General features: G+C 41.6%; 1 protein-coding gene across 2 annotated transcripts in view; it reads right to left on the bottom strand.

The window, feature by feature from the left end:
- The window catches only part of LOC138292018 (NXPE family member 2-like), a 250,316-nt gene that overhangs the window by 72,114 nt on the left and 164,870 nt on the right, over positions 1-13,332 (bottom strand). For both annotated transcript variants that reach the window (XM_069230332.1, XM_069230331.1), the window contains exon 5: positions 823-1,041. In XM_069230332.1, coding sequence (XP_069086433.1) covers positions 823-1,041 — 219 coding nt within the window. The remainder of the gene's footprint in view (positions 1-822; positions 1,042-13,332) is intronic.

Below are 13,332 nucleotides of genomic sequence, written 5' to 3'. Positions count from 1 at the left end.
AAAAAAACACAAGCTTTCTTCTGCAGCCCTTTTTTTCCCTGTTTTTTTTTTTTGTTTAAACAAAATGTTCTCTAATTTCTTGGTCTCCTCTGGGGGAAACCCACAAACTCTGGTTACCCATAGAATCCCTAGGATGTTGGGGGGAAAAAGGGTGCAAGTTTGGCGTGGGTAGCTTATGTGGACAAACAGTTATGAGGACCTAAGCGCGACCTGCCCCAAATAGCCAAAAAAGGCCTGGCACATGAGGGGTAAAAGGCCTGGCAGAAAACAGGTTAATATTGATGTATTCAAAGTGCACTTTTCTTTTTGCAGAACCTAATTAATAAAGAGATACTGAGAAAACAAAATCACTGTTTCTCATGACGTCAAGCTACCTCCGGCCTTCTGGGGAACTGAAATTATACAAATGACACTGTATTCTAGATGTTCTGATTCTTTGCCTCAAATTTGTGGCTTGCTTTGCCTTGGACATCTCTTCTCCATGGTGAACCTGCAGAAAATCCTGCCTAATTGTTTGTGATCGAATCCTTCTTAATAAATAGATTTTGCAGCCTCATTCCAAATGTATAATAATGAGGTTTTCTTCTACACCCTTAAAAAACAACACAAACAATACATTTTGTTAGCTCAGTGACACTGAAGAGTGCAAATTTGACATGTGCTAATCAGAGCAAAGTGTAATATTGTTAACAATTTTTTCAATTTAAATTAGTTTTAAATTCACGTACTCTTTTGAAGTGTGAGAGCATTAGATGTGACTTGCAACAGGTATACTCAAATGAATGTAAAAGATTGGGGGGGGAGAAAAAATAAGCGACCTACTTTTCACAAGCTTGGGAAAGTAGAAAATCCACTGACGCAATGTAGAATCACCCATGAGATATATAGTTTTCTCCTTCAAACAGGCGTTCACCTCACTCCCTGCTTTAAATCTTGACATGTTGCAAAATAAGGGATTCCAAACATTACGATAGAAGAATCCGCTAGGAAGTCCGGATCGCATTCTGCTCTGGCACGTTTCGTTTGAGGTGGGTATGGTCTCTGTTGGAAAAAAGGATCATTGGACATGTTGTTCAGGCCACAAAAAAAATTCAGATCCTACACATAGTTATTGTTGCTTTAGGTTCTTGCAATACACTTCCAGGTGAGCTTAAATTTCAAACAATCAATAAAAACTAGTGTTCATACATAATACAAATATATATATGCACTCCAGGAGAGTTTATTGCTTTATCCAAAACATAAACTATGAACAAGACCGAGAGGTCGAAATGCGTTGGTGGTGTCGTTTGTAGTACACTTTTGGATAAAGCAATAAACTCTCCTGGAGTGCAACGAGTCAATTGCTTGTCAATTGTTTGTTTTGGAGATTGCAGAGGAATGGTCCTTTCCTCACATGTGCACTCGTGAATTTGCGCGCCACAAGGTGGACCGTTTGATGGATTTTTTTATATATATATATATATATATATATATATATATATATATATATATATATATATATATGTATATGTATATGTATATATATGTATATATATACAGGGAGTGCAGAATTATTAGGCAAATGAGTATTTTGACCACATCATCCTCTTTATGCATGTTGTCTTACTCCAAGCTGTATAGGCTCGAAAGCCTACTACCAATTAAGCATATTAGGTGATGTGCATCTCTGTAATGAGAAGGGGTGTGGTCTAATGACATCAACACCCTATATCAGGTGTGCATAATTATTAGGCAACTTCCTTTCCTTTGGCAAAATGGGTCAAAAGAAGGACTTGACAGGCTCAGAAAAGTCAAAAATAGTGAGATATCTTGCAGAGGGATGCAGCACTCTTAAAATTGCAAAGCTTCTGAAGCGTGATCATCGAACAATCAAGCGTTTCATTCAAAATAGTCAACAGGGTCGCAAGAAGCGTGTGGAAAAACCAAGGCGCAAAATAACTGCCCATGAACTGAGAAAAGTCAAGCGTGCAGCTGCCACGATGCCACTTGCCACCAGTTTGGCCATATTTCAGAGCTGCAACATCACTGGAGTGCCCAAAAGCACAAGGTGTGCAATACTCAGAGACATGGCCAAGGTAAGAAAGGCTGAAAGACGACCACCACTGAACAAGACACACAAGCTGAAACGTCAAGACTGGGCCAAGAAATATCTCAAGACTGATTTTTCTAAGGTTTTATGGACTGATGAAATGAGAGTGAGTCTTGATGGGCCAGATGGATGGGCCCGTGGCTGGATTGGTAAAGGGCAGAGAGCTCCAGTCCGACTCAGACGCCAGCAAGGTGGAGGTGGAGTACTGGTTTGGGCTGGTATTATCAAAGATGAGCTTGTGGGGCCTTTTCGGGTTGAGGATGGAGTCAAGCTCAACTCCCAGTCCTACTGCCAGTTCCTGGAAGACACCTTCTTCAAGCAGTGGTACAGGAAGAAGTCTGCATCCTTCAAGAAAAACATGGTTTTCATGCAGGACAATGCTCCATCACACGCGTCCAAGTACTCCACAGCGTGGCTGGCAAGAAAGGGTATAAAAGAAGGAAATCTAATGACATGGCCTCCATGTTCACCTGATCTGAACCCCATTGAGAACCTGTGGTCCATCATCAAATGTGAGATTTACAAGGAGGGAAAACAGTACACCTCTCTGAACAGTGTCTGGGAGGCTGTGGTTGCTGCTGCACGCAATGTTGATGGTGAAGAGATCAAAACACTGACAGAATCCATGGATGGCAGGCTTTTGAGTGTCCTTGCAAAGAAAGGTGGCTATATTGGTCACTGATTTGTTTTTGTTTTGTTTTTGAATGTCAGAAATGTATATTTGTGAATGTTGAGATGTTATATTGGTTTCACTGGTAATAATAAATAATTGAAATGGGTATATATTTTTTTTTGTTAAGTTGCGTAATAATTATGCACAGTAATAGTCACCTGCACACTGAGATATCCCCCTAACATAGCTAAAACTAAAAACAAACTAAAAACTACTTCCAAAAATATTCAGCTTTGATATTAATGAGTTTTTTGGGTTCATTGAGAACATGGTTGTTGTTCAATAATAAAATTAATCCTCAAAAATACAACTTGCCTAATAATTCTGCACTCCCTGTATATATGTATATATATATATATACATATATATATATATATATATATATATATATATATATATATATATATATATATATATATGTATATATATATATATATGGTTGCCCCTGTTCTGTTTGTGAATGAAGTCCTTATTAAGAGTGCTGCACCTCTCTTACTGTTAGCTATGTGTGCAGTGATGGTTGTCCCCTGTGGCTTTATGAGTGGAGTACCTCACCCCTATTAGCTGTGTGTGCAAAACTTTTTGTCACAGTTTTTTTGTGCTTGGAGTCCTTATTAAGAGTGCAGTACTTCTCCCACTCTGAGCTCCCTGGGCAGTGCTGGTTGCCCCAGATGTGTTTGTGAGTGGAGTGGAGTCCTTGCGGAGTACCTCTCCCTTTGTTAGGCTAGTTGGCAGTGCTGCTTATCCAGAGTGCGATTATGAGTGGAGTTCTTGTTTGTTCTGTATGCTGTTCTGGTTGTCACTTGTGTGTTTGTGAGTGGCGTCCTTATTAAGAGTGCAGCACCTTACTATTTTCAGATCTGTGTGGACTGCTGGTTGTAACAGATGTATGTGTGTGTGGCGTCATTGTTAGGCGTGCAGTACCTCCTGCCGCTGTTAGCTCTGTGGGTAGTGCTGGTTGTCCCCGGTGTGTTTGTTAGAGTAGTCCATGATAAGTGTCCTGTCCCTCACCACTTTTATCTCTGTGTACAATGCTGGTTGTCACAGATGTATTTGTGGGGGCATCAAATGTAAGAATGAAAGACTTCTGCCACTGGTTGCTCAGTGGGCAGTGCTGGTCGTCCCTGGTGTGTTTGCAAGTGCAATCCTTGTTAATGGTGCAGGACCTCTCCCAGTGTCAGCTCTGTGGGCAGGGTTGGATGTCATGGGTGTATTTGTAGGTCAAGTCCTTGTTAAGAGTGTCCTACATCTAATACTCGTACCCCTGTGTGCAATTATGAATGCCCCAGATGCATTAGCGGGTGGAGTCCTTTTAAGTTGAACCTAGGCAGCCTGCATGTGCTGTCTTTGAGACATGCTGCATCTCATCGGTGGGCTTTCAGCACACCCCTCGCTTTTGATTTGTTTAGCTGTGTGTCTTTCGAAATTCCTTTGCTTTCTGTGTTTAATTGTTCAGATGTGTCCCTCCTTTCTGTGTGTACGTACTCTGTTTTAATAACTGTGTTTAGTGTGGGATCGCTTCAGTTTGTGTTTCTGAAGTTGCAGCTGAGTAGTTTTTTGAGTCATTTAACAAAACGTGCTGAATCCTACTTATATTCTGTATTCTGTTTTAATAACTGTTTTGTGTTTAGTGTGCGATTGCTTTGCTTTGTTTTTCTGAATTTGCCGCTTTGTAGCTTTTTTACAGAACAGCTGCCGACTTTGGAACTGGTGAACATCACATTATTGTGGGCAAGTCACTTCATTTTTATAAGCAGCCTATCTAAATTACTGAAACCCTGATGAATATGGGAAACTTACAACCCTGTTTGACCTAGTTACTTTAATTCTCTAAAAGTCAGTTTTCTAATTTCACACATAAACAGACAGAACCAGGACTAGTGGAGTCAAGAACTAAACAGACATCTTTATCTCTCATCTGTGAGAATTCCTACTTCTTCCTCCTCCTGTGTAAACACCATCTGTTCAGGAAGCCAGAGCACAGAGAACCTCTTCGTTATACTCAGGAAAGGTGTGGGGGTGGCGGTATGACTGCAACTCTTTGAGGTTGACCACAACGCACTGCCTCACAAACACGGTGGGTATACTTAAAAAGACTTAAGTCAAAACTCTTGAAGCGCAAGAGTTTTTCTTTTTTTTCACAGCTGTGTGGATATTGATGAATTTGGCCCAAGAATTAGTTTATAGTTGAAAATAACATCTCAGCGCAGTCACCTCTTCTGTCCCTAAGATGGTGCACGTACTCCACAAGAGAAGCTCCTCTCAGACATGCACTTCCTTGAATAATTACCACTTATATACTTGATGCTGCAAACTCCAGGTCTCTTATCATAAACAGTGTTACTATGGACTCAGTGTCCTTTGCTTGTTGATTACGGCCACCTGTCCATCCCCAAATTCAAACTCTAACTTGGCAGGTTTCGAAAACGTTCTGTTTGTCCTGGAAATAAATTGTAATTTTATCAGATAGTGGTAACAGCTCAAAGAAATGTATTGTTTCGACAATTGCAGAATGAAAGGCCATGTCAGCCCGGTGATCTACAAAATATGTTCAGTACCATGCATTGTATTTGTGAGTACTGGCATGCACACATGTCTCTGAAGCAGGTGCAGTAACTCACTGAGCTTTCTTAGTGGAATTAAAATCGGAGGTGGTTTAAAAACAGATTTTTCTACAGGTGAACTCAACTGCTAAACATTTTTGTAGGTTTCCAATTTGTGGCTTTAGGGTTACACAGATTTCTCGGCAACAAGTGTTTGACCCACATAGTTATGCGACTGTGTGTGACTGCAGATGGTTTACCGCAAGCTACACTTAGAAAGATGCAGCACGGACGTACTCCCACTGAAAAATGCTTTCTGGAATGCAATTTGTGACCTCCATGTTACACCCAGATCGCTGAAACAGGTGCTTTATCAAACTGAGCTATCCTGCGCGGTTGGGGCCTGTGACTTTCATTCTACTCGCGGATCCCTGCACCAGCACATAATTGCATGAGCTGTTCGCCCCCCGGTGGGTGTGCTGGGCTGACGGTGCACAGAGCTTATGGGGGCTGCTGGAACAACTCTAAACCTTCAACTGAAGTTGCAGGGGGCATCAAATTGCCTGAAACTCTTAGACCTAGGATGTTACCCTCAATTGATGTAGGTTCCTTCCTTGGTGAGAATTATCTAAATATTTGAAGTCTATCGTGGCTAGGAGGTAAATCTACCCAAGGTTAGCTGTCCTGTTGCCCTGTGGTGAGAGTGAACAAATCAAAAGGACAAGCCTAGCCAGAGGTGAACCAAAGACCTGTCCCTGCTCTTCGTAACTGTGCATGAGGCGAGCCCTGATAATGTTTGCTATGTAAATCATACAATTTAAAATATGAGAAAGCCTCTGTAAAGTTCAAAGAAGTATATTTCTTTAGCATGGTGAAGCTTTGACATTAATATATCACATTATAGCACTGAACTGAGAAGTACTTATTAAAAGTGATAGCTTTTAAACCTGAACCATTGTGAACTAAAAGGTGAGACAGTTGCCATGTGAATCCTCTACTTGGCCCAGATAATTATAAAGCAACATTATAGTCTATTCAAACACAATTGGTTTTTATACAACTAGTATTATGAACAGAACTATTTCAAAATGCTTTCATATGTGATAATGAAGACGAAGGAGTTGAGGTGCAATAAAGTATTTGCATAAGATCACACATTTTAAGGGGAAGCCACAAGTCATCTAGGTTTTCTGGTTTCACTTTGTACAAATCAGCCAGTAAATTGATGTATGTGTGTGTGTGTGTGTGTGTGTGTATATATATATATATATGTATATATATATATATATATATATATATATATATATATATATATATATATATATATATATATGTCTTTCTTTATGTTGACACTTTGTTTTTTTACATCTATTTGCTTTTTTTCCTGCAGTTTTTATATAGCTAAACTTGATCTGAAGGTTTTGGAGCGCTTTGCATGAGCAGCAGTTACATTACACAATGACACAACACATTCATTTTTGGGGGCACACCTTGGCTCGTTTTGTCGATGTTTTGCTGTTATATATTGTGCGATTCCAAACTTAAGGTTGGGTTTTCTTTTTAGAGGCTAGCGCACAGCGCTCCGTCCCCTGTTGTAATCTCTCTTTGTGCTTCTAACCACACCCATGTCACGGCAGTCACTTTCATTGGTTCGTGGGCTTGCCTTTTAAAATTAGCTTGCTTTCATTAGTGAAAGACATGCACACGTCATGCCTTTTCCGGTGTTTAGCCCTCCTCGAGCACATCGACCAACTACTGAAAACATACGAGGCTCGATGTTTTACGTCTGGTTTCTGAACTACTTTTTCTCTTCATTTCGCAGCGCGATCTCGCTGGGCAGTAGTCGAGCGCTTTGCATTACATCGATGCTGTTACATAGGTAATTGCACTTTTGCCGGTTACATAGATAATTGCACTTTTGCCGGTTACATGGATAATTGCATTTTTGCCGATACGTTTTACTGCCAATGAACTTTTATTTCCCTTTATGTGTCCGCTTTGAGCTGATGGTGCCGTCGGCTCGCTTATGTGAAACTTTTACTTTACAGTTTATATGGCAAAAAAAGTCTGGTTAGTTATGTGAAACTGTTTTACTTTTCATTTACAATTTATGTGGCAAGAAAAGTCCGGTTAGGAGTTTACAATGCTAATAGATCTCACTCGAGCAAACGCGAGACCCATTGCATTGCAAATGCTTGTTATTTTTGGCCCCGGGAAGGTTAAGTCATTCGCTCACAATCACAAGATGGCGTTGCTATGTTGCTGCATGCTTTGAACACATGGCATTTGCGCTCATATGTTGCCATTTTATTTTCTTTGTTGTAAAGTCTCACTGTAGCGCTTTAGTTTGCTGTCTTGCCTGTGGGCTTTTGTCCCCGGGCCACATTGCAATCTTTCACCCGTGCGGTTTCGGCACCTTGTGAACACTCTCCCAATATGATTTGCTTTTTCAGATTTTTTTTTGCTTTCTTATTTACACATGCTTAATTATTTGATAGGGAACTGATTAAGGCACTGCCCTACCAGCCTTTTCAGTTTCAAACACGCTGATATCAAGGTCTAGGAGGAGCGTTACGTGATTGTTGCATGTATTTCGCTTTTAGTTGCCTTCATAATAACTTTATTAAAATAACTACAGATGTCCGTTGTTTGTTTACTGTTGCAGTGCTATTCGTTTTCAGCATGTTTTACTATTCTTCCAATAACAGTAACGCACAACTTGTATTCTTTGTAGAGCCAACAAAACCTCGTGAACTATCAGCGTAACCAAGTGATTGCCCGGAACTGCTCCATTCCTCACACTGACAAGGATGTCCACAGACCGCGCAGTAGACTAGTGAGGGCTCGCGGCGACAGGCTTCCGAGGGCGTGAACCCACAGGAGGTCGAAGCCTGCGAATTTCCGATGCGCTGATTGGCCGGAGTGCTTTGAACCGCACAAACAAGCGTGCAGGCACTGGGCTTCACATTGTATAAAGGGGATACACCCCCAGCTCACTTGGACCATCTGAGGCGTATGAAAAGAACACTGCCATTAACCAGACGCTGCAGCCTCAAGCACAAATAACAGGGGGAAGGGCATGTATTTTCCTTTCCACATCAGTTGTTTGTTTTCGGAGGTTCCAATTTTTGAGAATACAATGCTGCAGTGGCTGGAAGGTAAACTAGAAAATAGATATCAAAGTAAAACATGGTACCTCCATCTGCAAGCAACTCGGAGCGCTCTCTTGCTAATCTTATCATGTAGTTTCCTTGTAAGGAAAATATGCTAAGTGGGAGAGCGAATTAAACAGTTTTTCCTTTTACCCAGTTCCGTTTTTTTAGCGAGGAATTCTGCATTGTGGCACTTGTGTTTTCGTATTTACTGTTTTGATTATTTGCTTCTCCACTGCAAACACAGACAGCCATAATTGGCTGATGGGATGCTTCATGGTGTTCAACCACCTGGCAGTTGATTGACTCCTTATGCCAATGAGCTCAGAGGGTGTCTGTAGTTACTTATCTTTTATTTAATGTGGGTGTTTATCCAGCAGGAAGCACATGACTGGCAGCTTTACAGGGCTGTTTTTACTACAGTAGAGGTTAAATTGCCAAATAAGGCACAATTTATAATCCATTGACTTTGCATTCTGGGATTTCCAACTTTTAGGCTTCAGTTTAGCTTCCATTGAATTTAGGAATCTGAAAGCTGAAAACAGTGATTTGGTAAAAGAAAATCTAGGACTTGAAAGGTGGTGTGCTACCATATAGAGTGGTTCACTAACCAGAAGCCCAGGTTTGTGTGCGATATAACAACATGTCAGTAGGACAATGTTGTAATGATCAGTTACCAGATGTCCTTGACCCACTGTGCTTGGTGCTCCTTACACACACATCCATTCACGTGTAGTGACTTATTTGCTTATCTGCAGAAGAGCCAACTCTTGTGTTGTCATTGGCAGCACCTCTGAGTTCAGACTACCAGTTATACAAAAATGATACTTTAAATAAGTACTTCTCAATGCGGTGCTATAATGTGCCTATTAATGACGAAGCTTCCATGTTAAACAACAGTAGATATAGTTGCACCCAGGATAATGTGCTGCAAGGCTAAATACTTATACGGTCCCAAAGGTGAGATCTATTGGCTATGTCAGTGCTTGGTTAAAAGTGCAGTACCTCTACTTTAACTTAGTTGGACTTGTCCAAACAACACGAGGATCTCCTGTGGGGTCCTGATGGGGGGGCTGCTACCGAAAGGTTAGAATTTGATGGCACATTGGTAGCAAGGGCGTGCTAGTATCTCTATTTGACTGTATTGTTTTCCTGATTGGTTTGTGTCTTTTCATCCTTTTCTATTGGGTTCGATTGCTAAAAATGATGATTCGTTTATGTATTAATGATAAATGGAAATAAACAGATCTTGAAAAAAAGAGTGCAGTACCTCTACCAGTGTTAGCTCTGTGTGCTGTACTGGTTTTCACAGTAATGGTGGTGGGGTCTACAGCAGTGCTGTAAGTTACAGGCTGAGTTGCAGTGTGGGACTCATTGTGTGCATTGAATGACCCCTCTTTGGAGTGAGCTGGGTTGGGGTCCGGCTCAACATCAGTCTCATTAACGGTAACAGCAGTTGAGTGAGGTGTATCATAAGCACTCATCATCACATCAAGCAAGTTGAGTCACATTTTATCTTGACTATGCCCTGCCTCGCTCCCCATCATCATGTATGATCACACGGTTTCCGCTGTGACACACACTACAGCATTTGTCATTGGTGCCAGGCAGCTCAGTGCACAAGCCACTATTTCCTCCATCCCTTGTGCACATGACATTTCATGCATGGTGCAGCAGATGTTGTTTAAAATGCACTTGTAGGCTCAGGTTGTCATGGTGCCAACTGCCTGCATCCTATGTTCTCAAAGCCACCCTTCTCCTGCCCGGGCGTCAGTAACAGCCAGTGGAGATTTGTGACACTGGTGACTTTGTCCTATAGGTGCTGGTCAGCAGATTCACAATGCACACAACTACCAATGTCATCGTGTCATAATTTCCCTATATTGTGAATACTGCAGGACGTATCCTGGGTACACTGGTTCAGAACCGTTTCAGAGGAGGGGTAGTGACTGGGGTTTTGTTCACCATCTTTTCAAACAGGTAGAGCTCTTCCTTGAAGTGCATCTTAGTCACAAGGGCGAAGCATGGTGCTGACAGTGCTTGCTGTGGTGGGAACATGCTGCTGCTCTGAACTGGCCTCATATGGACCCGGCTGCTGTGTATCTCCTCCAAAGATGTTAGGAACTCTCCCAGCCTCAAAATAAGGAGGGTACCAAGCATGCACTGTTTGTGAACTGCGAACACTCCTCTTCACCCCTCCTCAGAGCGAACATCTCTGCCTTTGCAGTTTCTTTTAGCGTGCATGTGGTGGCAGGGCTAAATCTCACACGTGGGTCAAAGGCATAACGGAAAAAGATGGGGCCTCCCTGTAGAATGTGGTGAGTGGCCGGAGACTCCCATGATTAAGAGATGTTCATAGGTTGGAGGAGGAGAGGGGCTATGTGTGCCGCATTGGCCTGCTTTACGTCCCTAACATGAGATGTGTTGTGTTCATCATTGCTCCTTCTCTATTCATTGACATTTTGCACAATTGCTCTTAATAGTGCATGGGCGGTTCCAAGGGAGCTTCTCTCCCAGAAAAAGTTGTCCTTTGAATTCCTCTCAGCAAGGAGGGCACAGTCTGGTGTCTGGGACTAGTGGTCTCTTTGAAGTCAACAGAATTTGCCAATTTTTGGAGGGTAGAGAAGACAATACAAGTCTCAGTTTGTTAAGAACAGTATGCAATACGTATATATCAAAAGTATAAATGAACAGTTAAAATGTAAGTGATCCTGCTGACAGCAATGCACGGGCAGCATAGACTAAACTGACATCTCATCTCGAAATCATCAAATAAGTGCTAAGTGCATGGGACGGAATTTATCGCTTGTGAACTCGGGAACTGCTGACTGCCTCCTACCACTAGCCGACTCTCTTGTCAATCTTGTCCATTAATTTAGAGAATCTCACTGCGAGTCTACAGTCTATTCTCTGGAAGCAGTACTTAGCCTCCTGACAAGTAAGGATATTCAACTCCCTGAAAAGTGGTTTGAGCAGCAGTCTTCTTTCTTACTTGAAGGTAGAACAAACACATAGGACATGAGCTAGTGATTCTTTAGGTTAGGCACAGAAGCAGCAAGAGTTATCAGGCAGGCATGTTTCCACCAAGGGGCCACTTCCCCTATATCAAATAGCCCAATCCGAAGCTTTAAACATTTTAGTTTTATGGTCTTAGGATCACGGTGAACCATTTTGAGTTCCATTATGGTCTTCTCAATAGCAGTGTGTCATGGCGTGGTGTATGAGTTAGTCAGGTCCAAGCCAAAATGAAGCTTAAACTCCCAACATCTGCGTTTTTTTTTTTGTTTGTTTTTCTAAAACAATTTGAATCACATCTTTAGCAGGTTTGATGCCTGGGACAGAACTTGCTCCACAAGGCCAAAATCCAGACTGATTTGGGTTTCCCTTGTAGAATTTGTCAATCTAAAAATTGTTCTAAATAACCTTGATTGAATTAGGTTCAGCCATCCGCCAAACTTATCTGGGAATGCTTTGAGGCAACAAAGGAAATAAGAGAGAGGGGCAATTTATATGGTCCTGTGTATCACTCTCCCCAATCATATAAAACACAAAAGGAAGCATAGTTCCAAAGGAAAATCGGATCCTCACTACCAATTTGGGGAGAAGTCAGCTGGTACCTGCAGGCATTATGTACTTGGAACAAGGGCCCTTACTCACCATCAGGTGACATACTTCATCATTTGGCCATGCTCCTCGACAGGCCGGCACTACAATGCCTGACGGGCCCCTCAAGGGGGTACTTTGCCAGAGATCTTTTCAAAATATTTGCTGGAGAAAATGTGTAAGGCACTACGCTCTCTAGAGGCTACATGTATGGTTACACTGTATTACTTTTTGCCATTTTGTTTTCATGTTTTTATGTCCTCTAGGGCCAGACTATATGGTTACATTACCATGTTTCTTACAAATGCTATTTTTATTATGGTGTCCTCTAGGGGCTGTCCTGACCATTACAGTCAAGTTTCTACAATATTCGCTGCACTCGGAAAATGGCCCCAAAATGCTTTGGGGGCATTCCTTTAAAAAAACATTTTTGCCCATAACTCACTGTGTGGTGATCCTAGGACAATGAAACCACCATCAACATGCTCAGACCCCCCAAATAGTAACATCTCCCACCATTCAGTGTCTTTTTAAGCTGTCTCATGGCTGGAGCTTTTGTTTTACAGCTGGAAGTAGTTTATTTTGTAAGGGCCTTGTTTGTAATAGTATTGCAGTAGGCCTGAAAATGTGTAAGGCACTACACCCTCTAGCAGCTACATGTATGGTTATGCTGCATTATTTTCTGCCATTCCGTTTTCATGTCGTTATTCCTTCTAGTGGCTGACTGCATGGTTACACGACAATGCTTTTTACAAATGTTATTTTTATAGTGGTGCTCTCTAGGGGCTGTTCTGAGCATTACAGTCAAGATACTACAATATTCACTGCAGTCGGTTTGCAGGGCATTCCTTTTACAACATTTTGTGCCCATAACTCACTGCAAGACCTGCTCTTTCTGTCTAGGTCATCTCTGAGTCCCCACACTAGTTGGGGGCTGGGGGGGGGGGGTGGAGCCAAAACAATAATATTAAAAAATATAATAAATAATGGCAATATTTTCATTTTTTGCTGCAGATAGAGGAAGAAGGTACATATAAGTGCTTTCGTTATATGCAGGGCCACTGGAATTCTATGGCAGAGAGGACCAAGCACCAAATGTATCAATTTTCCCCCTAACGATTACCTAATTGCGATTTTTGCGAATCACAATTTGGTAATCGCTATTTGAATGTATGATACTCCAGGAGTTTCATTTAGTGATTCCCAACAGCTCGCAAATCGACCTACTTCATTAATATTCATGAGGTAGGTCACAATTTGCATCCCATT

This window comes from Pleurodeles waltl, chromosome 4_2 (assembly GCF_031143425.1).
Source record: "Pleurodeles waltl isolate 20211129_DDA chromosome 4_2, aPleWal1.hap1.20221129, whole genome shotgun sequence".
Lineage (NCBI taxonomy): Eukaryota > Metazoa > Chordata > Amphibia > Caudata > Salamandridae > Pleurodeles > Pleurodeles waltl.
The sequence above is the reverse complement of the archived record's forward strand: the minus strand, read 5'-3'. Positions and strand labels throughout refer to the sequence as shown.